This window comes from Phalangium opilio, unplaced genomic scaffold, assembly GCF_054372755.1.
Source record: "Phalangium opilio isolate 3A_F unplaced genomic scaffold, DU_Popi_V2 ptg000070l_1, whole genome shotgun sequence".
NCBI classification, from domain to species: domain Eukaryota; kingdom Metazoa; phylum Arthropoda; class Arachnida; order Opiliones; family Phalangiidae; genus Phalangium; species Phalangium opilio.
The window spans coordinates 14,216,547-14,242,528 of NW_028324182.1; the positions used below are offsets into that span (position 1 = coordinate 14,216,547).

The window sequence follows — 25,982 nt, forward strand, 5'->3', positions numbered from 1 at the left end:
CGAACGAAGCCTTATTGGTTAACCAATAGTTTATTTGTACATAAAAAACAAAATACAAATCTTCAGAATGGTATTGGCTAACACATATTAATAAGAAACAAAAGTAAAAACAAAAAAAGATTGCCTCCTCTTCGTAAAATGGAATGTATAAGTGACAAATGTCCTTGAATATTATAAGATGGTATCTTGTATACGAAAATATATGTATATATGTAAATGTATATGGACGGAATATTTTTATTAACCCCCCCCCTTATGTCTCTTAAAAATTAGCCTTATTCCTGATCAGCGCCATCTACCCATAGCGGTGACTTTGAGAACTACTGTAATCGGCAAGCCAATCAGATGTCGCTAAAATCTGGTGACGTCATTTTTGGTAAGACCCGAGATTGCCAGTCAGTGACGTCACCAGATTTTAGCGACATCTGATTGGCTTGCCGCTTACAGTAGTTCTCAAAGTCGCCGCTATGGGTAGGTGGCGCTGATAAGGAATAAGGCTAATTAATGAAATTCTATCCCTTGTCATGAGATTCTAAAAGAAAGGGGTGTGTTTTACTTAAAATATTAAAAATACATTCACTGGTCTCATAGACGTCTCACTCAAGTGATACCGGTGTAAAAAACTTTAAAATTACGTGTAATGATTTATCAAAAGTATTTACACTCCCCAGATGAACCTAGATTGTAAAAATAATGCGCTTAATCCTATCACAAATGTAAGAGAGACGTAATGTAGAGCATTGGCTGAGCTGCCTAATTGAAGGGCTTGTTCCACTATAACTCTGTATGGATCGGTGCCATCATCAAAATACATGGGACAATCATCATCTGAAGTAAAAACAAAAAAAAAAAAATGTTTCTGGACCTTAGGTTGGTTCTTAAGGCGCAGTTTTTACCAGGAATCCATAAATAAACTAATAGGAAAATATCTTATCTGTGCGGGTTTTGTGGGCGGGGCTTGAGTGCTTACCGTCACGCGTCATAATTCAGACGTCTTTTTAACTGTAATTTCATTGGTTGGTCGCCTGTTTATGTTTCTAGCACATGACTATGACATAGAAAGGCGAGGTCAGGAGCGGGCGCCATGTTAAAATTATTCATGACGCCTTTTTAGTCTAATCTAGCTCCTCCCACAAAGCCCGCCTAGATAAGTTGAGAGTGAAAATGGATGGATGGCTACACAATGACTTCTATTTAATTAGCTTATGAATTCCTGGTTCTGCTTTTACAATTAAGTACTTCATTAATAACTTAATTACTTTCTCTTTCATATTCCACCATGGCAAGAGCTACTTGAGCTCCATCAACAGATTCAAAACTGGTTACATCTTGTTGTATGAAACAAAAGGCCCCGACTGATAAAGACATAAGGACACGATTCAAGTCAGCCCTTTGATAAACCCAACATCTGTATTTGCTATAAGCATCCTCTTCATCGTAAGTAATCAAATATGATTTCAAATTTTCCTTCCAGAATCCAATACATTGCATTTTGTAATCCGGTTCACCTTAACACGTAAAATTCATCAGATGACATCACCACCCAACTCCGAGGACGCAACGCGACCTTACTGTAAATATCAACAGGTTGTCCAGCATAATTAACAGATATGCAGTAATCAGCATCTATGTATATTATCCTTTGGTCCTTATCACAAACAGAGAAATCTGATATGTTTTCACGGCAGTATACATTAGGGCGTGGTCTATCTGTGACTCCTCCTCTAATCCTGGTTTCAAAAGGAATGTCTCCCTTTTGTTCAAATTTAAATTTGCCAGCGACTGGACATTTGACCGCTACAGGATTTTTGGCGATAAACATATCGTATCTCCAGTTTTGTTTGCCGGGAAACATGGCCCAGTTACAAACTGTTGAGAATTCATCCGTGATCATGGCTTTCCCCCTTCTATATCTAATAATATTCTGATGTCTGGGTACAAATTCAAAGCAGACGTAATCTTTTTGACACCCGTTAATTCCCATTCTAGCCAAAACGTAACGACTATCCCTTCTTTCTTGACAAACATAGACTTCTTGTTTTTCTCTGCCTTGATCCGGTTTCCAATGTTCGGTAATATGGGTAACATTTATTGTAACTTCAGCATCAAAATTGGCAGTGTTAACCCATTCTCCGATAAAATCAGAGGGTAGTTTACATCTTGGTGGAACAACGTCGGTTTTTACTGGAAATTAAGATTATGGTACATTTTAGCAGAAGGGGATAATAGAAGAAGGATGCCACTCTGTATCCTCTTAATGCTTTAGTTATGTAACGTCATTCTTCCCAGGCTCATTTCCCCTTTTAGTTTGCTTTCCCGCTCATCAAACTACAAATGGGTAACTCTCGCACCGTAAGGTCAATTCAATAGTTGTTTAGCACTAGATCCCCAGCAATCATCCCACAAACCTTGATTGTCTTGACGTGGGACAAAAATGCACAAGCGCAAGCGCGTCTTGCCAAATATTTAAACGCTAATAGAGTAATGATGAGGGAACTATTTATCGTGTATGTGATTCGGTTTAGTAACCTTGCTCTAAATGTTCCGATGTTGGGAAGAGTGACGTTACACTTACCCCGCTTTGTGGTACACTTCTCTCGAAGAGAAGTATATTATACTTCTGATTTTAGTTAATGAAAACTATTTATAACTATATTTAAGTTATACCTGGTTCTAATCTAAGACGCTCTGGACCCTCTTGAGGGGTTTTTAAAGTATTACACTCTGGTGTTATAGATACAGCTAAAAAGAAATCGTCATCCCGGTTTCCAAGCTATATATTGGGGAATTATAATTATTAAATACTTTCTACCACTTTTTTTAATTAATAAATACTTACAAAACAGCGGTATTTTTCATCAATACGTGATTCTCTGGCATTTACAACAGCAAAATAGTGGTTTTTCCCGATGTACCAATCACCCAAACACTTAAACTGCACCTCTAAAAAAATATAACAACTATTAATTACTATATTAATTACTATAATTAAAATAAATAACAACCTCCATCTTCAGTAGCATCCATTCCTTCACATTTTCTATAATTTAAGTTAAATTGTTGATTCAAAATGAAAAACTGTGTGCCAGGTGTTTGACAAGCTGTGATATTCGCTTCAGGATGTTTACATTCTCCAGTAAACTTGTACCGGTTTTGATAAGCAAATTTCCAAACTCCTTCTAAACTTGAGCGGCAATTCTTTGGAGTTGGATTTTGGGCTTAATAATGAAAAATTATAAATATATTATTTTATTGGACTTTCCTTTCAACAATAACTCATTTTTACAGAATAAGGTGATGAGTTCATTATTTATATCCAGTCCTCTACAGACTATTTTTATATTTGGAGTTTCTTGGGAAGTATTTAAATTAACACATCCAGCTATTAAATAAATTATAATAATATCAAGATTACGCCCTTACACGTGTTTTTAAATAAATAAATTACTTTCTATTTTTTCCAACACATTTAAGGTTCTAATATAAAGCCTTACACAATGGTAACAAGAGCTATAAAAATATTTCTGTTTCAGTATTTATTATTATTTAAGAAAATAAATTAGACTCAACTCTTTTTGAAAGACAAAAGTAAAATTATCATTATGGGTGTTTAACATATCCAGACATCGCCCTCTGATATTCATGCTTTCTGAATCTATAGTGGTATAGGTGTTTTCACCATCTTCTCTACTGTACCATTCTCCTTGTAATGTTTCAGGAATGTGGCAGCGCTTCTGAGCAGATATTAATACTAGAAAAGAAAGGTGATTGAACAATGTGGGGCTAGTTTTCAGGTCTTAAAACTAGAATTTAAGCTACCAAAATTAATAGAAATTGCCCAAAGTAACGTTGATAATAATGAGATTTCAGTAAGCCTTGGTAGAGACATCATGGAAGGCTGTTTAGTCTTTTATAAACTTTTCTACCAATCTAACCCTTAAATTTTATTACTGACGATTTTAAATCTTGGTGTGATAAATTAAAGACCAAATTTCATAATTAAATTATAATATAAACGTAAATAAACTTAAAAATTAACACGGCAAATTCAGCGTCCACACCCATCCATGTCGAGAAGCCAGTTTTGAATTTTCCTAGTCGGAAATTGCACTTTTGAATTGGCGCTCAAAATTTAAACCAATCAGCCTAGTGGTAAATTGGCTTTCCCCATTATTCTTTCCCCAATTTGCCCAAAAAAAGACACGAATCGTTATGATTGGTCAAACGCAATCATGCGCAGTGCCATTCCGCGATAGAAGTCCGTGTTGGTCGTTGCTTGTCGGTCGGGTCGTTCGCTAGGAATAGAATTAAAGACCCATTTGTAAAATAACTAAGTTTAATTGAATTCAGTTGACAAAAGCACTCGTAAAAAGTACAGTATGCGTAATATATTTACAATTAAAATCATAAACGTCTCTCATCGGCGTTAAATAGAAAATATTCCGTAAAATCGCGCCCGCGATATTGTGAATCTGTGGACTCAGTGCAGTGGTGTGGTGGTGTGCGATTACAAGGCCCAAGGATCGCGGCAAATTTTCCTCGACTAGGCTAAGGCTAGGCGTGATTCCTTCCCGTGAAGCCGCGTATTTAAGAAACCGAGGCTTACAGTTGTAAACTATCCCTACAAAAAGTTCAAAAACACAAATAGCCTTGCCTAGGTACACCCCGTAGGCCTAACGGCGCACGCAAAACTGCAAAAGGGCTGCATAAGCGAAGAAGTTCACACGCCTTTTACCACCTAAAGACCCATCAACCTCAGATGATATGTTTTCAGCTCGTTGATTATGGTAAGAAACAATTTACAATACAGTTTTGTTTTACCTCCGATTTTGTCTCGCTCTCTTCTTTAGTTCGTATTAAGTTAAATAAACAACATAGCTGGTGGGGTGGTGAAGCCTTGAAGGGCAACTGGCGTAGTATGATAGTACTCGCGTGTTTGGCTCGAGTTTAGTTTTAAAGTTAATAACGGTTATAATAAAACTAACACTAACCTTCTCTTGGAAAGATTTGTTTTCTGAAGCGTTTGAATCCTTAGTTTGCATGAAAAATGAATGCCCTTCCTAACTGAAAGTTTGGGGTTGATCTGACGATGATCTTGTTGCCCCAATCGTAATATCCTAGTCGCGAAACATTTGGCTGTTGGCCTACACATGATGCTGCACTATTTTCATCCTGATTGAGGGCCTCTGCTTGGTCAAAGCGTAAAACTAGTGCCAAGAGCTTCTCCTAAGTAGGGGGACTTTTGGCTTATGATCTGACCAAGAATACTGCTAGCCAAATACTGTTGTTGGGCTAAGGCCATGTTTACTTAATTTATTTAGGGTTGATAACCTAGCTAAGATAGGATATGGAAAAGATTCCAAAAGAACCTCAGAATCTGATCCAACTTTATAATTTGAACAAAACCCAGGCCTATTCTAAAGAACTAGTGAACCACTTTAGATGGAGCTAAACCAATTCAATAAAACGTTTTAGTTTGGTTAGGATGTCTTTGTAGTTTCTTGAAATATATATATATTTATGTTTTGTTTCTTAAAGTTAATTGGTAATTTCTTTGTGGTACTCTTATTGAAGTTTATTTTAACTTCCGGTACGCCACTTTACCACGCGAAAGAAGCAAACGGTACTCTCTATAGAGTACACGTATAGACCTAGATTGCAATATTTTTAGATCAACTATCCCAGAGCTCACCACCCATGAAAGTTGTCTCTCAAAATAGACTCATGTTCTCCCTCAATTTAAAAATAACGTCATGCGATCCCCTCCAAGGGTCTTCTTCTCGCTGACTTTTTTCCTTTACCTCCGCAGTAGCTCCTTGTAAGAAAAACTTTAAAAACTCTACAGGCTTACCGCGCCACTGTTTAAAAACGTTTACATACTATAAATTCTAATGACTTTAAAACAAGTGAATTTTTATTCATTGCTATTATAAATTTCCCTGGAAAACCCCCCAATTGTTTAGTCCCGTATTATGCGCTTTTGATTATGTCTTACACTTACAAAAATGAATAACTTATTACAAAATCTAATCAAAATTAATATTGTTTGCAGGAATGCCTTTCCGTTTTAGCCCATGGTAGCCTCAGGATCACCCTGGTGTAGCCTTCCCACCAACTCCAGCCAGGACTGCATGCCTCTGGTCAGTTTTTTTAAATTTAATTTTAATTTAAAGATTTGAACTTGTTTTATATAATCACTTCCCGCTGGTCGAACCTTACTATTAAAGACCGCAAAGTTTTGGTTTTCTTGTACTAAAAACAATCAAGCTAGGTTTAAAAATAATTTCCCAGGAAAGATTTAGGTTTTACCCAGAGTTAAAGGTCTTTTTGGGGTTCGTTTGAAAATGAGTTTTTTTTTATTTAGTTTGTTCATTGGTATACGCGCTTTGCTTTTCTTCGGCCCCGGGAAAAAGAGTAGATCGCGAAATGGGAATGAGTAAATGCTAGAGATGAAGATGAGAAAGAGAGAGAGGGAAGAAGTTGGTTAAAAGAAAGAAATAAAGAAGGGGAGAGTAAAAAAAAAAGGTTTTAGGAGCTATCTTTAGGATGGCCCATACAACATCATTTTTTACTCTGACTTAACCGTAATCGCCACTATATACCAACCAAACTATTTTTATAACAATGAAGGGGTTCTCATATTTTTTGATCGCTCATTTGAGTTAAGCCTTTTTTGATAAATTTTTTTTTTGGGCAGTTTTATAATTCTTATTCATTTCAAGACTGCAACTGGTCTTAATTAATGTTAATTTATGTATGAGGAAATATAAGGCGGCGGAACGTATTCCAGATGCGCTTTAAATTTGCTTTAATTGATATAGCAATCGATTTAACAGGTTTTTCTTGTACATAATTTGTTTGTCGTATAAAAAAACAACAAAGGGGAGGGATGGACCGTGGGAGGGGGAGAGAAAAATACATGTTTTATGCAGCGTTTTTTGATCGCTTGTATAATTATATGTAGGCTACGAAGTCTAACAAACATACAAAAGCGTTCGCACCAATGTACGTGTGTTTGTATCAAGCTGACCTTGAAAAGGGAAATCTCTTCCGGTATCTCTTTAGATGAAGCTTTTTAAACGCCGCTGCGGGTTTAAACTTTCCCTTCCCTTCCTTGCTTAATGATAGTCAAGTTTAATTTATTTAGGTCATACATCATTAGGGTAGCGTGTAAATTGATCTACCAGACAGAAAATGTTGAGAATAATCAAGTTTTTAATTACTATTAAAATATTTCTCGTTTTACACTATTGGTCATGTTAGAAGTAATATAATTACTTATGGTCATGTCATATGAACTGTTTAAAAATGGTTTTCCACCTGCATTATCCATATAGTGGGTAAAAAAAGAAGAGGGGGTCGGACAGCTTCTTAAAATAGATGTGTCGGACAGACCCCCCCCCCCCCCGCCTTTCAATGGAGATGTCGGACAGCCCAATTTCAATAGAGATGTCAGTCGGACAGCCCCTTTAAATAGAGATGTCGGAAACCCTCCTTAAAATAGAGATGTCGGACAGCCCATTTGAATTGAGATGTCTATTTATGAACCCTTATGTTAAATGTTTCTATGTCTCCATGATTATTCTGGATAAAACTTTTAGTCTGTATTGTTAGAGGTTTAAATTAAATGCACCATTAATAACAATTAATTAATTTTAATACGTAATAACAAGGCCAGAACTTGTTTCATTAGAATTGTTGGCATTTTTGATTAGCAATTCTCGGAGTTTTCTTAATTTATTTCTACAATGTATCAATTTCTGGGTCAGATCCCCCGTATTCATGCCAAATATATTCAAGTTCAAGCTTATTTTTTCTTTTTTAATGAAAGGTGGTACAGGCTGAACGAAGCTTGCGGTATCGAAAGCCGTTGGCCTTGTTTTTGGCCAGCGGTTTTTGCTTTCCCTTTCCTTCTTTTGCCCACCTTCAAATTGCTTGTATTTCCTTCCCTTTTAAGACTACCAAATATTTTATTCCCTCCGGCATAAAACTCATTTTCATACCCTCTTGGAAAAAGGATCGGGGCTATTTGCTATTCACCAGCATCCGAGTTGTTTAGAGAAAAAAGAATAAAATGAAAATATATGCATATTAAAAAGGAAAATAAAGAAAAAAGAGTGAATGCGGTAGTGCGAGAAAAGTGGTTGGCCGTGACAACTCCCTTAGAGTAGACCTATCAGCTGTAGAACAGCTAGCTATAGATGCCCTAGTTCCTGGTACCAACGACTAACTCGCTTTCCCTAGCTGCTAACTTCACTGGGATTGGCGTAATAAATAAAAACATAATTTGCAAAACTTTTAAAACTGTAGACCTACCAGTTTTTTAAACTCGATTGTCGACTTTCGGAGTTTCAGGCCTTTTAGTTAGTTAGTGAGTGGAATATATATTACAATTCTTTTTGCCCCGTCCGTAATATTTTTCTTATTATTAAGCTTCAAAGAGCGCGAAACGTTAATTCTTCTATTCGAGCTGCTGGTGTAGTTAGAAATTCAAATTCAAGGCCAATGCCGAAACTTTCGTCAACTTTCGAGAAATTTTCGGCTTCGACTGTTTACCCGGTGGTTATTGATAGGGAAGACTTAATATTTAAGACTAAAATTTAATCGGCGGTGACAAATTTTTCCTTTTGCCCCGATTGCGACGACGCTTAGAAAAATATTTAAATAACGTCTTTATAAAGTTTCACATGATCTCGAATCGTTTACTTTCGGTGATAAAAAGTGAATATTATTCACCGGAAATAATTACCCCCCATTTTCACCACCACCACAACCACCCCCATCATGGCTATAGTTCAAAAATAGTAATGTTGGTAAGTTAATATTTAAAGTTAAATTAAAAGTCACGTGTTTTCGGTTCAGTCGTTTTGGTACTATAATGAAGGCAAGGGGCCGGCCACTCCTTTGAGTGTACTAAAGGGATTCAGATAAAATTATTTCACGTATTCCGTAATCGGTGTGTACAGGGAGTGTGACAGTGATTAGCCCCTCGAATGATGGTTATAGGGAGAAAAAAATTCAATCGCCATCATCCCAGTGAAATGGACATTTTTCTTTGGAAATATTTTTCTAGGATGAATTCCATCCATTTATCGAGGCTCTCCTGCCTCACGTTAAAGCCTTCTCTTATACATGGTTCAATCTCCAAGCGGCCAAACGCAAGTATTACAAAAAGCACGAGAGACGGATGAGTTTGGATGAAGAAAAAAGATGCAAGGAAGAATTACAGGTAGATTCTTTGGAAGATATAAATATTGTCTCGGCGAATGGCTAGCCCAGTTTGGATACAAATACTTAAGTGTCCTTATAATAAAACCACGCAGAATGAACGGTCAGAGGTCAAAACGAAATGGGCCTCGAGACTGTTGGGCAAGTTGAGAAAGGACATTACGCAGGAATGTAGGGAAGATTTTGTCCTTGGTATTACCGGGAAGAAACGCGCCACTTGCGTCCTAAGTAATCCTGATCAGAAAGGGAAAATGAGACGTATAGACTGCCTTAGGCAAGCTGATAAGGTACCCCCCACAAAAAAAAAACATTCGCGTATTTTTTTATAATTACCCATCAATTATATTTACGTGATTAAGGTCTGGAGGTTAGACCTTGTGATGGTGATCTTATTCAAAGCAATCCCGCTCGAGAGCACAGATGGGGAAAGGTTGGAGAAGTCACCCGAGTGCCTTCATCCCAATCTCTGCGTCAACCCTTATCACATTAATGTGTCCGTCCGTGAACTTGACCTTTACTTGGCAAACTTCATTCTCAGCCATGGTAATCTTTCAAAATTAAATACATATAAAAAAAAATAAAACCAGATCTGTCTCTGACCTTGTGGTGTGCTTTTTATATAAAAAAAAATTTTGTGTGTGTAATTACGTTACCATTACCACCCTAGATATATTTTTTTTCTAAGCTTATCGAAGCTGAATTTTATTTTCCCATTGTAATTATTGTAGATAATAATAAAGAATCCGTGATTACAGAGACGCTAAGTGGCTTACACGTAAGAGAGAATCCCTGTGATGATGATGAAGATGAAGAAGAGAGAGAAGAAAATAGAGGTTAGTTTAAGTTTAATTGCACCTTCCATCTATTTAATTATTTATCTTGGATTGTGGTATTTTTTCTCTGTTTTAATTGTTTTCTTGACACCATCTCTCGTTTTTAATCTTTTTAGCATCAGCCTCTGTTCTTTCAACGGGTGTATTTACTTCCGCTGATTTACACAGACTTTCTAAAGGTGTTTTTTAATGTTTCATTTATACTCTGTGATAGTTTTACTTGATTAAGAATACTCTGACGGTTTTAATTATCTCTTTTTGGTCTTTGAGGTGTTAACTTCCTTTCTTTCTTTCTTTTCAACTTGGTGTGGTCGGTCTGTATTTGACAGCTTCGATAATAAATCCCGCCAATGGGAACCAACAAAATCCAGTAAATATAATAAAAATCGAATCGCCATCTTACTACTGCAATAGTTACCCTTCACCTCCCGAGCATCATTCTCATCAACAACATCACAGCCAGTCCCAGCAGCAACAGCAACAACAACAGCAACAGCAGCAGCATCAACACATAAGACCTCTCTCCGCGTCCAATAATCCTGTTGGAGCCATCGTCTCACACAATAGCCATCAAGGCGGCCTTATTGTACCTTCATCCGTTGTACAAACCACATCTCAAGCCTCGCAGCAGCTACAACAACATCACAGGTAGGGTCTCCTCCCCTTCTCCTAACTTGACATCTTTATTAGTTGATGGACATCTTCTACTATGTGGGTCTGTAGATGTTTATCTTGTAGTATTCATTGGTCTTTTTAAAGGGAGGGTGAAAAGAGGGATTGGGCATTTTGAAAGGGGAAAGGGATTATGATTTGTCTATAACCAGGGTTCGTACGGAACCTGGATATCCTGGATAAGTCAGGGATATGGAAAATAGGGGAATAAGTCAGGGATTTAAAACATTTTCTTAAAAAGTCAGGGATAAGTCAGGGATTTAAAACATTTTCTTAAAAAGTCAGGGATAAGTCAGGGATTTAAAACATTTTCTTAAAAAGTCAGGGATATGTCAGGGATTTTGTTTGACATATCAAACCATTCTTCGTGCAATGCTAAATATGAGCCAGGTGTGATGAAGTTGGCTCTGGTAAACACCTTAAAATGGTCAGGGATATAGGCAACATTTGGTCAGGGATAACCTGGAAAAGTCAGGGATTTTCAATGTAAAAATTTCGTACGAACCCTGGGTCACTAACAGTGCAATGCGGAATCTTTTGGGGATGATGCACTGTGAAAATGTTATGAGCAAACACTAGTATAGACATAGAGATAGGAACATATATACCTCTAGAGTCACAACATATATCCCGAGACAGGCCGCACTTTTTAAAACCATGTAAACTTTATCATTCGACACCAGCGCCACTATCGGCGATATTCTTAACTAAAATATTATTCGAGCTACAAATAGATGGCGTTGCTAAAAAAGGTTTTCGCGCTAAAAACGACTTTTTGGCGGGAAAAATGAACTTTTCGCGGTAAATCTGTAACTTTTTCAAACTTTTTTCAGTTGACGGACCTTATATTATTTTATTTGTTCTTAACTATCTAAATAAATGTTTCCAAAGTATATTTAAGTGTTTGTTAGACGATGCTTAATGCATGAAAACATATTTCCCACTCTAACGGGATGGAACCACCATTTAAGTCACATTGTTAAAAAGGCAATAAACATCTACACAGATATCTGGCTGAGGAAAATAGCAAAGAATATGAACGAGAAAATGAAAAGAGAATATTAGAAAGCGACTGACCAAACTGATTTTATTCCAAGGACAATAGTAGTCTTTTTATAATTTGAATTTATTTATTAGTTGATACGTACATTTTACATTCAGCATTCATGATTCGTTCATTCACTCCAAAAAAAATGTTTGTTTAACTAACTTGTCAAATCACCATCAATTTGTTTAATTAATTCATTATCACTTCCCTCGAATTTGCTAGAATACAATACACGCACAAGACACGGTAGCAGACTACGCCGTTGAAAATATATCAAAATAGTTCTTCCGTTTTTGCACAGATGGCGCTGGGTGTATTTGATAAAGTATACTGTTTTTAACGTTGTATATTCACTAATGATAAGGTTAAAGTCTATGGGGACGCTTCCATGTTGTGACTCTAGAGGTATATATGTTCCTATCTCTATGAGTATAGAGCTATTTCAGTGGGGGAAAAATTTCGTCTGCTACGAAAATTGGGCCTGCCTTTGAGTGTAGGGCGGCCATTTTATGAGGGTTTTCTCTATGGGCAAATAGCATTGGTGACGTAGCCATTACCCCCTCTGAAATAGCTCTATCTGTATGTCTTTTGTGAACACAATCTGTTATATTGCCTTACATAAAATGGAAAATTTTATACTCTCTTTAAAATTTGTCACGCTTTTAAAGCCCCTGCCTATTCAAAGGACCCCACAACTCTATACAATGAAAAGTTCGGGATTTACTTAGGGAAAGGGCTCTTTACCGTTCTTTCTCTTTCAAACGCTTCAGGGCATAAGTCCATGTTAGAAATTTATAAGTTGCTATATAATTAAGGGATTTATATGAAGGGTTACTTGGGGCTTACGCGTAATCATTCATCTTAGTACCGTTGAAGGTAGCGCGTCGAGGGGCTACTCACTAAAAAACTCATTGGCAATTTTACCAGTAGAATTTTTTGTCTTAAGGCTCATTTACATGCACGCTTGTAGCTCGTAAAAACAGGATTTTGCTTGAAATATTTGAAATCTTTTCTGCACAAGCTCAAGCTCGGCCATTTACATGACTGCTTGTAGCTTCGCTTGTTCCTTGGTTTGGTTTTTAACAAGCTCAATCCGCAACCAAAACGAATTTGGTTTTTTTCTAGCAAGCGCCAAAAAAAAGCTACCGCCATCAATGAAATTTCCGTTTTTAATCATTTTGACAAAATTTTAACTGGATATTAGGCCTCTTTGAAATGGCAAATGTACCGAATTGACGTTATGAATATCAAACAAATATTTGAATAATTAGGCCAAACACATATTTATAAAATTAGGCTTAGCGAAACTTTGAAACATTAGGCTTAGCAAAAGTTTGAAACATATTAGGCTTAGCAAAAGTTTGAAACATTAGGCTTAGCAAAAGTTTGAAACATTAGGCCTAACGAAAATCTGAACAATTTCAAGTTATATCTTAAAATATATATTTAAAACCATGTAAATCAAAATGCTTGAAGCTTGCACTTGAGCCTGTAAAAACGTAAATAAAAAAATCTCGAGCTCTGTCACTAGCAAAAAGTTCACGCACAAGCAGATTTTTAGAAACCATGTAAATCAGCCTTAATTCTTGTCTCATAGGTCTGCCAGTCCTTCAGAACCCAGACAAAAAAGGTTAAGAAGAATCTCATCCAATGACGATGACGTTGACAAAAATAATCCTGGTCCTGGTGACGTCAATGCTTTTTATGGTCATAGTCCCGCCAGCCTCAATAGCCAAGCTTCCTCTTGGGCCAGTGATATTGACCCAGGTAATTATAACCAATTCCTTAATTATAATTATAATCATAGGATCTAATTATAAATAATAGTTTTAGTTTTGATTTTTATTTTTAATTATAAACTAACCAGCTTGAAAAAAAAAAAAAAAAAAAAAAAAATACTTTTTTATATTACAATATTATATTTGCCTGATATTAATATTTTGGGGGTTTTTATTTCGCGGGGTGGGGGGGGGAGCAACTTAAAGATGATCTGTTTGCGAGGACTGGCATATTTTAGCTATCGGCGTTCGTTGGCTCTTTTTTCTTAGTATATATTAATTTTTAGAATATTTGGGAGATTGGTTTGGTTTTTTGGTCTATTTACTCTCCCGGACTCGTCTCAGTTTGGGAAGAATTGAAAGGTCTCAATTACCAGTTCAAACCTACCAACCACCCTCTCTCACTTCTTTCTCCGTCTCTCTCTCTCTCTCTTTCTCTCATTCTATATAATCTCGATTACCCCCTTTATAGCTCTCGTCAAAAAATTTAGAATATTAATCAATCCACCTTTCCTGTCTAGTCAAAAAACTACTACTACTTCTACTACTACTACTACTACTACTAACTGTGGGTTCCATTCTCCCAAGTATGTAATATTTTTCACGCAGGTCCCAGCGCCGTTCCTAATCCCACTTCCTCTACTTCCTCGGGTTTACTTCCCCGCATAAATCAACAGACACCCGTCTCCTCCTCTTCATCCACACTAATCAAAGTGGAGCAACAATCGACTAGCCACAATTTTTCTCCGATTGTGGTAGCCATCTGCAATTCTTCTTCTTCCAGTTCCAAAGAAGTTATTACCGCAGGCGTTGATGAGGCTTGTCCTCCTCCGGCGGTTTCACCCTCGGGTCTTTCGCCTCGCGATGATGAGGGTATGTTCAACATGGAAAACAAACAAAAACAAATAAATAAATACCCCCCCCCCCCCCTTTGAAATAAATTAAAATAAAATCCAATGAAATATCAATATCCCTCACGAACACCACCACGCGAATTTGAATTTTCCAGTAAACTTTGTGTCTCACTATCTCTCTATGTACGTACCTACCACAGTCCATTCCATCCATCCCTATCACTCAATATGTGTTTAGTCTCAGTATTACCAACAACCATCCCCCCTTTCGGTGTTTCCTTGGTCAAGAGTTAGAGGTCTTTCTAAGTACTACAAAACGCACACTTTATTAGCTTCTGGCTTTTTTCTTTCAATATTCTTTTTAGGCACATATTTTTGTTTCTAATGATATGGAAATGGTTTTTAATTAATTAATGATTTGTTACAACGGGAATGCAAAAATGATATAACACGCACGAATTAACGCTTCTCTTTTTTTTATGATTTTTTTAACACAATTTTTCCAAAAACTTTCACTTCTATTCTATTATCATGTTCATTATTTATTTTTTTATTTTACCGATATATATTAAGCCCTATATATGTCTAATTCGAAATCTGACCTTATAGCCTTTATGTTGGAAAGAGCTGGGTTGTCTTCTTTGCCCTACAAAGATGGTAATTTTTTCTTTTATTTTCCATTTCATTTTACATACTTGCGTTTAAAACCTCTTTTAACACTAACACATCTTTTTTCAATTCCTTGAATTTGATTTAAAATTTAAGTATAGTATTTTTGTAAACTTATTAGATACGCGCGGGTTTTTTTGTTTATTTTTTATTCTATTATGCACCTAGCTCTTTCTCTGATAGCATAAGGACATAAGATATGTTCCTTCCATAAGTTTGTCACTTGTTACTGGTAGCTTGTCCTGGAGTGATGACTGACGTAGGTCAAAGATTAGGTAGGTGAAGCGACGCCTGGTTAGGGGCTGTCGAAGACTTAGTGCGGATTAAATGGGACCTAGATGGACTGCAAAATTAACCACCGAGTGTAGTCAATAGCAGGGTTCGTACGGAACCTGGATATCCTGGATAACCTGGATAAGTCAGGGATATGGAAAATAGGGGAAAAAGTCAGGGATAAGTTAGGGATTTAAAACATTTTCCTAAAAAGTCAGGGATATGTCAGGGATTTTGTTTGGCATATCAAACCATTCTTCATGCAATGCTAAATATGAGCCAGGTGTGATGAAGTTGGCTCTGGTAAACACCTTAAAATGGTCAGGGATATAGGCAACATTTGGTCAGGGATAACCTGGAAAAGTCAGGGATTTTCAATGTAAAAATTTCGTACGAACCCTAAATAGGGAGCTAACAACTGGCTAGGGGGAAGAGATTGTCTGACGTCACGCAGCCCCCCCCCCCTCTTTCTGGTTGGCATTTTTGCGCGTAGAATACTGTTTCCAACCGTTAAGGGGGATGAAACTCCAGTAAAGGATAGAAGGGTGTGACGTACGTTTCAGGGTCATAACTGTTAGCTCCCTATTCTCGCGTTGTTCTCTCAGTAAGTCTCTAGCATTACGAAGTATATGTAGCGTCATACTTATGGATGGAACATAGCTTATAAACTTATGTTGATAATAAATTGTAGTGTATCACGACGGTGTGTTAACAAGAGTAGCTCTATAAAAAATGGTGGTTGGTATTTTTGTAGCGGGACTTTCCTCGCAGCAAGCTCACGGTGGTATGAGTATGACCTCGCCTTCGTCCAGCATTCAAGCCCAGTTGCCTGCCAATGCCGCGTTTTACATGACAACGGCTGGAAAATATCAAGAAAATGGGGATACGCTATCCGATTTTGTTAATTTAGTTTGTCAAGAGGCTCAAAATAATGGCGCTCCTTCGCAGGTACCCCCCAATTTTTCCATAGCTCATTTCATAAAATTCGACAAAACACAATTTTTTTGCTAACTGAGCGTGAAAAAACAAATTATAGTTAACTGAATTGCAGAGTCCAACGGATTCGGGGGTTCGTAGTCCTTCAAAGCTACCCCAGTTCTACCATAGTTCTATGCTTCCACCACCCCCGCCGGCTCCGATGGCCAGACCAGTGGCCATTATAAGATCAACCGGTTTACATCCCTCCGTTCAGCTTTCTTTAGGTGGTGCACATATTTGGGCACGCTCGATAAATTAAGGCCACCCCGACTTAATTTCTTATTCCTTGAAAAAACCCACTTTAGATTTAAGTTCAACAACACCCGGATCCCCTAATGAAGCGGGAACCATTATCGCTGGTGGGACGAATGACAGTGATGGTCAAGATGCACCTGGTCAAAGTTCAAATATAAGAGATACGAGGGAACAAGAGAGTTCCTCGCCAGTTCCAACTTCCGGTAAATAATAATAGGATTTCGTTCGTTTAACGGCCTGGGATTCAGGGAGCTAAATTGGCAACCCTAATAGATAGTTTTCACACATGGAGGATTCATACCATTTAAACCAGGAGGCCTGGCTACCTGGATGACAGAAATCCGTCTGCTTCTTGTCCTCCAGGTAGCCCGGTCTCCTGGTGTAAATGGTATGAATTCTCCATGTGTGAAAACCATCTATATGGTTGCAGTGATTTCTTCATCGAGTGGAGCGGAAACTTCGACCGTTAGCCGCTCCGTGATGAGTAGTCCTTTCGCCTTATCTAGGCCAGAGCACACGTTCGCTCATATTCATCCTCAGGCGCCACAAGTACGGGAAGCCAATAGTCAATATTATCATCCCGAGTAAGTATAGAAAAGCAAAAAAAAATTGTAAACTTTGTACCTATTCAGATGTACACGTACCCAAACATCAGCCCCGTAAGTGCCATGAGTGGAGTAATCAGCCCAACTAGTATGAGTATGTTTACTTCACCCGTCACCACCCCTCGTACAACTCCGCGAACGACGCCTATTCCTAGGTGGAACGCTCCCTTCATCTCTTTGGACGAAAATATGGACTATAATATGATGGCCGGATTAATACCTGGTGGTGCACCTGATTCAGACCCACCTCACATTATCGGAGCGGACGGTAAGACTCCAATACTTTGGCTCACAGCGGGGGGGGGGGGGCAAAATAAAAAGACCCTTACTTACTTTCAATAAGACCCTTAAAGAAAATCGTTCAAATTTCCCAACCGTCTTTTGAGGATTGACAGAGCATTCTGGGTAATCAGTATATTAATCTGATTGGTTTAGACGGCTATGGGCCGATTTTGCACAGTAGTGGCAAGGAAGTGTACTTTAAAAATTTAATGGCGGAGCTTGGTAACTGAAGTTTCAGGTGAAAGTGATTTAGGAACTGTTTTAGAGCAGATTTCGCTTTACCACAAGCTCACAACGTAATTACCTTGTTGTTTTTCGCAATAGTCTCAAATCGTAGAAAGATTAAGAGATTTCCAAGGCTTGTCATTGAAATTACACAGTTTTAGATTTTGGCAAAGGCTTAGTAAAGTTTTTGTAATTTATTCAACGAAACCTTTCGCCACTAGATGGCGTTGGTACTCGATTCGAAAAATCCCGACTCGGCGATATAAGGTGTCCAGCTTGTTTATTTTCTTTAAGGGTCTAAGCAGCTTTGAAACTTCTTTAAAAGATAAGCTGCATAAGCATCAGTTTGGGGATCAAGGGACAGGCAAAGGGAATGTTTCTTTCATTGCTACCAATTGTGTTGATTGTAGGGGTGTGCCGGTAACCGCCCCCAACTTTTCCATCTATTCAAAACTACTCAGGGAGTAAAAATACTCCCCCCATTACCCCTGTTATTGTCAAGCTGAGGGAGGTTGTCAGGTTATTCGCGGGGGGGGGAGATAAGAATCAGAGGGGGACCACCTACTGTCCAGTTTAGAAAGATGAGGGAGGACATCTCTCTCCTTCCTGGAAAGACTCTGAATTTTTAAGAATAGCGAAATGGGGTGAAATTTTGTTGACTTAAGGGATGCCTTCTGTCTGTGGTAGTTTCTTAATGAGACAGACTAGAATCACCGCACGCAGAGCGACACACCTCTACATACCTAGATCATCCCATTGCCAGTATTCCGTGTTGAAATAAGACTAAGAATAGATAAGAAGGAGAAAGGGGAACCTAAAGTTAGAGAAAATGGTTTTAGAAAGACCATACATTGAAGTCTAACCTAGCTTGCGCTTGAGGATTGAGATATAATAACCGAGGGGTCGGACGTTCGGCATTTTAGTGTACGGGATTTTGAGATTTCAAGATTTTGACAAAGATTTTGAGATTTTGCCCCAGATTTTGAGATTCTGACTCAGATTTTAGAAATCTGGAAATCTAGTCCAAGATTTTAAGATTTCGGGATTTTAAAGGAGATTTTCAGATTTGGAACACGATTTTCAGATTTCGAAGAAGATTTCGGGATTTTGTTTAGGATTTTCAGATTTTGAAGGAGATTTCGGGCTTTGGAATAAGATTTTCAGATTTTGAAGGAGATTTTCAGATTTCGAGGAGATTTTCGGATTTCGAGAAGATTTTCTGATTTTGATATTTTAGGATGAGATTTCGGGATTTTACGGTAGGGATTTTCGGATTTTTAGATTTTGACGTGAGATTTTAAAATTTTCAGATTTTGACGTGAGATTTCGGGATTTTTAGATTTTGACGTGAGATTTTAAAATTTTCAGATTTTGACGTGAGATTTCGGGATTTTTAGATTTTGACGTGAGATTTCGGTATTTTCGAGAGAGATTTTAAACAGATTTCAAACGAAGTGTACGGGATTTTGACAAACGTCCGACCCCTCGGATATAACAATAAAAATAGTGAACTAAAGGGGATTTTTGAAGAAAGTATATTTTTATTTAAGCCTAATCACCCAAATAGCGGACAAAAATTCGGGTACCAACTATTCCTTGTAACTTTTAATACCCTAATAATCCGACTAAGCCTAATTACCCGAATACCCCCGACAAAAATTCGGGTACCCGCCAGGGGTGTGCGAGTACTCGTTAAGTTCGAGTATCGAGCCGAGTACTCGACTCGATACTCGATAACAACACATTGAGATACTCGAGAAAGATTCGAGTAGCTTTTTAACATTTTAAATACTCGACAAATACTCGAGTCCGAGGCTTACAACTATAGCAGATGATGAGTTCATGATCATTTATTTTGAAAATCAATTGTTCAATGTTTAATTGATCACTAACAATCTTTTTGAACTAGTTCGATATTAGATAATTGAACATCTTCGTTATTTTCAAGAAATTTACAAAATTGCTACTCGACAAGTCAATATTTGAGACTCGATAATTACTCGAAAGAACAAACAAAATTTGACCTATCTAAATACTCGATACTCGAAAGGATTTTTGAGACTCGGCTCGATACTCGATAAGAAATTAGTTTTGATACTCGGACTCGGCTCGAAACCGAAAAAACGGGACTCGCACACCACTGGTACCCGCCCTAATCGGATTTGGAATTGAAAAATGACTACCCGCACACCTCTATATTGTATTCATTTGAGAATAGCTGTAATTGGTGTGGGGTTAATTGTCTTGGAAGTAATGGACTTTTTGACCAAAGCTTGTCAATGTGCGTGCGTCATTCAGTTTTCATCTCTAATGATACGCGGTGTTGAATTTTCACTTTATAGAAAGGTATTTCACCGTAGTCCATAACAACGAAAGTGTGGATGATAGTAGCCAAACGGGGCCTCCAAGCCCGACAAAGTCTCAGCCTTCCTAAAAAAACAAATAAAAAGAAATAATATAAAGCAAAATATTAAAAAAAAAGGGGACAAAATGTTAAGAACTTTCTAACAGTGTTGGTAAATTTACAAAAATTGCTCAAAAAGTAACAAAAAAAAATTTATGCAAGAATATAGATCAGCGAAAATAGTAGGTTATTTTTTTCCCTCCGAATATTCTAAAAAACAAGGTTAAATAGTGAAGAGCGAGCTCTCTTATCTCTTTATCTTTATCTCTCTCTACGCCATCTTTATATATATATCTCTCAGTGAAACGCCGCCGCGTACTGGACTCCCCTAAAAAACAAAAAAACAAGACATTTTTTCTACTCAATTGGGGTTGAACATTTTACATTGTTTTTCGTTGTTTTTTTTTTAAGCCAACTTGGAGGTAAGAATTTTTTTTATTCTAGGTATGATTTAGGCCTATTTTAGTTGGTTTAGAATTATTTTTGAATGAAAAGTTCAACAGTACGCGGCTGAAGTACGCGTAATAATTCAATTTGTAATTAGTTCGCGTCGCGATTTTTTTGCTAATTGCGTTGCTGTTAAAATAGGAATTGTATCGCGTATATCGTGAAATGAGAAGGGATAACTCCTGAATATGATTGAAGAACGATTATTATAACCATAAATCTACCAGTACCTAATTAAGCAATAATTTAAAAATAAGTTTTAAGAAATTTCGAAAAAAAAAAACAAAAATTCATTTTCAAATACGCGTAGAACCTAAGGTATAATTCGAATGTGAAAGTACGCGTTGTTGGGAGTGGGCAAAGGGGTGAAAATATCCCCTTATTAAACGTCATGCCTCTGCTAAGCCTACGACAAAACTTCCACTCTGTTAAGTTTGCCGCCATTTTGGTGCAAAAAGGGGAGGAGCCATATTAAACAGAAACTAAACCCCTTTGCCCTCTCTCTATATTTTTTTCAACATATTACATTAAGGGCACTACGCGTATGCCGTTTCTCGATTAATTTCTTAAACAAATTGTTTTAATTTAAATAACTGAAAATCTTCGAAAACCGACTTCTCTGTAAGTGTACAATCGGTACAAAATGAAAATTGGGGGTGTTGATTAGAAACGGGCATTTTAATTACGAATTATTTAGAAGCTTTAAGAAATTGGTGAATGGACATTCGAGCCAGGAAAGGTTTGTAACTAAAATCCCACCCTATTAATGAGATATCGACGTAATACGCTTATATTTTGTTAAAATATAGAATTAAAAAAGTTATATTAAGAAGCCAAATTAATAAGAAATATTAAAATTATTATTACTAATATAAATAACCCGAGTAAAATAATATTTATTCTCTAAATATTGAGTTTAAATATCATTTTAATTACGATTAATAATTAAATTTGACTGTGAAGATCGAGGGTTTATGTAGAATCAAAGCTAGTCAAAATGTTAAGACAGGTTATTTTTTTTGAAAGATTATGTACAGGGTTTTCTCTCTCTCTTTCTCTACTTACGCGTGTTATTAGATTAAAAGATAATTAAATTTAAAAATAGATTATAATAGACCAAGTCAGCTTTTCTTAATTTGCATATTTTCAAAGTTATTTACATTCAGCCTTTTTAGTCAAAAAAAAAATAGAATAGAATTAAAAATGTGCTAATTAATTATAATTATGTCTAGTCAAATTACGAATGAAACTTTTAAAATTGAAGTAATTTAGAAAGATTCAAAATCTTAGACAAAAAAAATACGAAAGCTTTATAGTAAATAAATAAATTAATTTTACGTTTATATATATACGTTTATACCCTGGTTTACTGGTTTAGTATTTAACCAATAACGATTTAATCGTTAATTAACGGGGGAGTCGGTGGGGGGGGCAAAAGGTATATGGCGAGTTTATTTAAAAAGGGGGTGATAAAATTAATTAAATTAAAATTAGGTCATCAAGAGAAATTCAGGTTTTAATCATAATGACAACGATAATATTGCTAATTATTTTTTTTAACGGGCAATTTTTTTTTTTTTTTTTTAATATTACCTATAACCTTTAAAATTAAATAATAATATTTACCACCAGCCTTTTTAATATTAAAAAAAAATATTTAAAACCTGGGTTTTTCACTTGCATATAAACCTTAATTTTCTCTTACGTCAGTCAGACCTGTAATATAGATATATAAAAAAACAAACAAACACAACGCTTTAAATAAGATTAAGATACAGAATATAGATTTTAATAATAGTTTTAGCGTGTTAGCGTCGAATTATATAGCTTTATATATAAATATATATATATATATATATAATAATAAAAAAATTATTATTATTATCATTTATTATATTATTGTCGAGAAAGAAAAATCACAGTTATATGTAAAACGCGAAATACGAGATCATTATTGTAGAATTGTAATTAAATTTAATCATACAGAGCTATGCAAAAAAAAAGAAAATATAAGCCCGTATTTCGTAGGCTCTCGAGCGTTCTTTACATTTGTTAGGACAATTTTTTAAAAGAAGGTATTTAAAAAAAAAAGATGATGATGATGATATTAATATTAACTTTGTTGGGTTTTTTCGTACAAAGTCTTTTTATATAGTCAATATTATAACATTATATAGCCGCGCGTTGCCACCCATCTTGGGTTGGCCGCTCATACTTAGGTCGCTTGTTTGAGTGCCTCTAAAGAAGAAGAAAAAAAACTCCATTCAAATATTATTTCTATAAGGTTTTTACTATGAAACAATATATATATGTAACTCGATATTATTACAGTTAAGGGATGATTTTTGCTAGATATAGATCTGACTTTTTTGGGTGGTAAGCCAAGTTTATAACTTTGTAAGGATGACAAAGTACCCATACATGACTTGAGAATGTTTTGCACTGGGTCGTTGAGAGGGTGCTGAAACGAAAGTACTATTGCCCAATAGGGACTTTTCAGTTCTACCAAGAAGTGATATCTAGTTTATTAGGGATTCTAAGGTATAAATTCGCCGCATTTCCAGCTTTATCTCCAGTCCAAACATAGGTCCGGAGTTAATCACCGCTGCCTCTAAATTACAACCAGCATATCATTGGTTCTTGAAAACTGACGTCAGCGCGACGCGAATGACGAAAATTACGAATTTTCCGACTGAGGAGAGAGGCGAAATAGCCCGGCCTCCTTTTACGTCCCCTCTTGTATTTTGAAAGGGGGACTAGGACTATGGCGAGGCGCGAATACTTAGGCATTTTATACCTTCTCCCTAATAAACTAGATATCACTTCTTGGTTCTACGTCATGCAATCTAATGTTAGCTAGAAAAGATACCAAGAAAGGGGGAGGTGCGGAAAAGGGTCCAGAGCGACGTGCAGAGACGGCTGGCTTTGGGTTAACCCAACCCTTGTACGTCATAACGCCTCAATGTTGAGGGTTGCCTACCCATTCTGTCTATGGACATTCTCTGGTTTTATAAAGGTTCTTCATATGACATAACATTACCTAAGAAATGTTATTACGATAAAGTATAATCTGGAATCATTACGTAACTTAGAAAAAGTGGATCGTTTGGGAATGGGAAGCTAGGTTAACCTGTCAAATAATCTTTGTATAATACCGTCTTTGCTGCAACAGTCGTGGTTACGCAAACGGTGGAAAATTGTGGGTGTGACTGATAGTTAATTGCGAAATTAGACACCTTTTACCAGGGAAGACATTTAAACCTAACTTACAAGCTATAAACTTAGTTTCTTAACTAATATTTTATCAATATTAAACGTGTTTGTTGCATTAATTAATATTGATTCATATTAGTTTTGATTCACCCCCTCCCCCCTTTACAACATCGACGACATGAATTTATAACTTATCTACTTAGATAAATTATAAATTTTTATGCAAAAAAAAAGTCATTTTATATCTAGTACAATCTTCCCATACGAATTTTATTCGATTTCAAAAAAAAAAAGTTAACATGATTTTTTCTCATACGAATATTCATGATTGAAATAAATTTCATGAATTGTTTTTTTATTATTTAGATTTAAACAGCTTATACTGTATGAATCGTGTACATAAATACTGTGTGCAGTTACAAAAAAAAATAAACTTTACGACGGAGGTTTTAAAAAATAATTAAAACAGATGGGCTAATAGTTAAAATTAATTAATTAATTAAAACGTAAATAGTCTTCCAGAAAAACCAAAATTATTTCGCCCATTGGTCAATTCAATTGTTATATAGCTAGTCAGTTATAAGAAAGGAATTTGAACTGAACTGAACTGAACCGGTACTGTTCTTTACAGTAACTAATTTCTTGACAAAATAATTGAAATTTATTAAATTGCTACGAGAGGCAGCTTTATTAATTAGTTAAATTTATGGAAACGAGAGAGCTTAATTAGACCAGTTGAATTTCATATTTTAGGCCAAAAATAGAGGTTTTTATTATTATTAAATTGAAGCCCATTTATACCTCCATGATGCTGTGATATTTAACTAACTGTGAAGATTCATACATGTACCATAATAATAATAATAATACGAATAAGTTTGAAAATTTATAATACCATTATAACATAATAATATTAAGATTAATAATACAAAGTTATTTTACAAACGGGTTTTTAAGAAGAAGAAAAAAACAACTGCTATCCATCTCTTATTGATTATGATTAATTAAGCGTCGCTTTTATGGGTTTTTTTTTGTTTATTATCCGCTTTAATTCTTTTAATTACTAATTAAATGAAGATATTGGGTATGTTTTTAAAGCGTCAATTCTATTTAAGATAAGATTAAAATTAAAAATTAAGAGAACTTAAAAACATTAGTTGCAAGCATCTGGGAAAAAAAATAATAAGCATTATTCATCTCCATAGATACGATATAGATAATAACGAAATTAAAAATTATTAAAAAAAAAATAAATTACTTAAATAAAATAAACTTCCAAATGAGAATTTCACTTTAGAAAAAATTCGACTTATTACAAAAAAAAATAAAAATTTAGAAATTTCTCTTCAAAATTATTAAAAAAAAATATTGAAAATAAAATTAAAATAAAAAAATCGTTGCTTATATATAAATATACAAATTAAATTAAATTAAAAAATTACAAGAAATTATTAAAAATATAGAAAAAGAAATGGGGTTTTTAACTTTAAAGAAAAACCCATGGTTTTTTTACGATGATATTATTTTAGCGTGTGTCGCTTAAAAAAATTAAATTTAATTATAATAATATCGATTTGTTAAAAATAATAGTTTTTATGTCTTGGCATTTGTTTTTTTATAGTTTATTGATTTAAACATTTGCCAGAATATTTGTATAATTATTTTGTACCCCCTATGATCCCTTTTTATCAACTCTTCCCCCTCCCTCTTTTAATTTCGTCGTGTTTTATTATCAACCCCGTCATATTAATTAACAGTAAATTAGTTTTTTGACAATTCAGTTACACCAGATACGCAAAAAAAGTTTTGCTTTTCAAAATAAAGAAGTTAAAACTGACAAACTTTCTAAAAACGTATTATTCCCAGCAGGAAATTGATTGTACTCTTTTAGGATACTTTCTTAGGTGTGAACGGAGCGCTGCTTATTGACGTCAATATGGGACAAGTGTAGCAAGCTTACCAAAGAACCCACCAACCAGGCCACCACATCGCACAGTTTCAAAGCTGCACTTTATCATTCTCAGTGTCACCTTTATGTATCCTTTTCTGCTAGTACTAACCAGAGCTTCCATTAATTACTTACAGAGAAACCAACGCACAGGGGCGCCAAGAGGTAAGACGAAACGGAGCCCGCGTTCGCTACACATGGGTTTCAGCTTTCCCTCTGCATTAAACCTACCTGTAAGTAAATTATCTCGCGAAACGTAGCTTCTCCCCC

At 35.8% G+C, this 25,982-nt stretch overlaps 2 protein-coding genes and 1 long non-coding RNA gene across 14 annotated transcripts; 1 reads left to right on the forward strand and 2 right to left on the reverse strand.

The window, feature by feature from the left end:
- Nucleotides 1–11: 11 nt before the first annotated feature.
- Nucleotides 12–4,081, reverse strand: udt (protein undicht). Its single transcript, XM_089843411.1, has 10 exons — nucleotides 3,820–4,081; nucleotides 3,571–3,751; nucleotides 3,449–3,510; nucleotides 3,287–3,382; nucleotides 3,006–3,218; nucleotides 2,840–2,943; nucleotides 2,668–2,773; nucleotides 1,573–2,184; nucleotides 1,260–1,508; nucleotides 12–828 (listed from the first exon to the last, which is right to left on the reverse strand). The coding sequence occupies exons 1-10, from the start codon at nucleotides 3,890–3,892 to the stop codon at nucleotides 659–661; spliced, it is 1,866 nt and encodes a 621-aa protein (XP_089699537.1). The 5' UTR covers nucleotides 3,893–4,081; the 3' UTR covers nucleotides 12–658.
- LOC149661870 (uncharacterized) lies at nucleotides 3,909–5,184 on the reverse strand. Its single transcript, XR_016369002.1, has 2 exons — nucleotides 4,992–5,184; nucleotides 3,909–4,295 (listed from the first exon to the last, which is right to left on the reverse strand). It is a non-coding gene; the product is annotated as an uncharacterized LOC149661870 (long non-coding RNA).
- LOC149661871 (uncharacterized) lies at nucleotides 4,286–25,605 on the forward strand. Of its 12 annotated transcripts, none has more exons than XM_089843396.1 (17): nucleotides 4,286–4,787; nucleotides 6,053–6,140; nucleotides 9,074–9,229; nucleotides 9,324–9,515; nucleotides 9,588–9,771; nucleotides 9,957–10,061; nucleotides 10,178–10,240; nucleotides 10,391–10,709; nucleotides 13,379–13,548; nucleotides 14,169–14,432; nucleotides 15,023–15,070; nucleotides 16,110–16,303; nucleotides 16,392–16,557; nucleotides 16,639–16,791; nucleotides 17,019–17,172; nucleotides 17,244–17,461; nucleotides 20,043–25,605. In XM_089843396.1, exons 2-17 carry the CDS (start codon nucleotides 6,075–6,077, stop codon nucleotides 20,132–20,134), a joined length of 2,544 nt encoding a protein of 847 aa, XP_089699522.1. In that variant the 5' UTR covers nucleotides 4,286–4,787; nucleotides 6,053–6,074; the 3' UTR covers nucleotides 20,135–25,605. The 12 variants fall into 12 exon arrangements, with proteins under 12 accessions (XP_089699522.1, XP_089699528.1, XP_089699532.1 ...); XM_089843397.1 differs by having other exon boundaries at nucleotides 4,287–4,787; nucleotides 17,019–17,137; nucleotides 17,221–17,461; XM_089843399.1 differs by having other exon boundaries at nucleotides 4,287–4,787; nucleotides 16,407–16,557.
- The last annotated feature ends 377 nt before the right edge of the window (nucleotides 25,606–25,982 follow it).

Bases quoted from the DNA above. Each gene is read 5' to 3' on its own strand.
- udt (XM_089843411.1), bottom strand. From the start codon at position 3,892: ATGATGTCTCTACCAAGGCTTACTGAAATCTCATTATTATCAACGTTA. The intron at 2,774-2,839 runs GTAAGTATTTAT...CCCAATATATAG, and splicing joins ATGAAAAATACCGCTGTTTT to CTTGGAAACCGGGATGACGA. The intron at 2,185-2,667 runs GTATAACTTAAA...CTTAATTTCCAG, and splicing joins GCGTCTTAGATTAGAACCAG to TAAAAACCGACGTTGTTCCA.
- LOC149661871 (XM_089843396.1), top strand. From the start codon at position 6,075: ATGGTAGCCTCAGGATCACCCTGGTGTAGCCTTCCCACCAACTCCAGC. The intron at 10,241-10,390 runs GTGTTTTTTAAT...TGTATTTGACAG, and splicing joins TTTACACAGACTTTCTAAAG to CTTCGATAATAAATCCCGCC. The intron at 15,071-16,109 runs GTAATTTTTTCT...GTATTTTTGTAG, and splicing joins TTCTTTGCCCTACAAAGATG to CGGGACTTTCCTCGCAGCAA.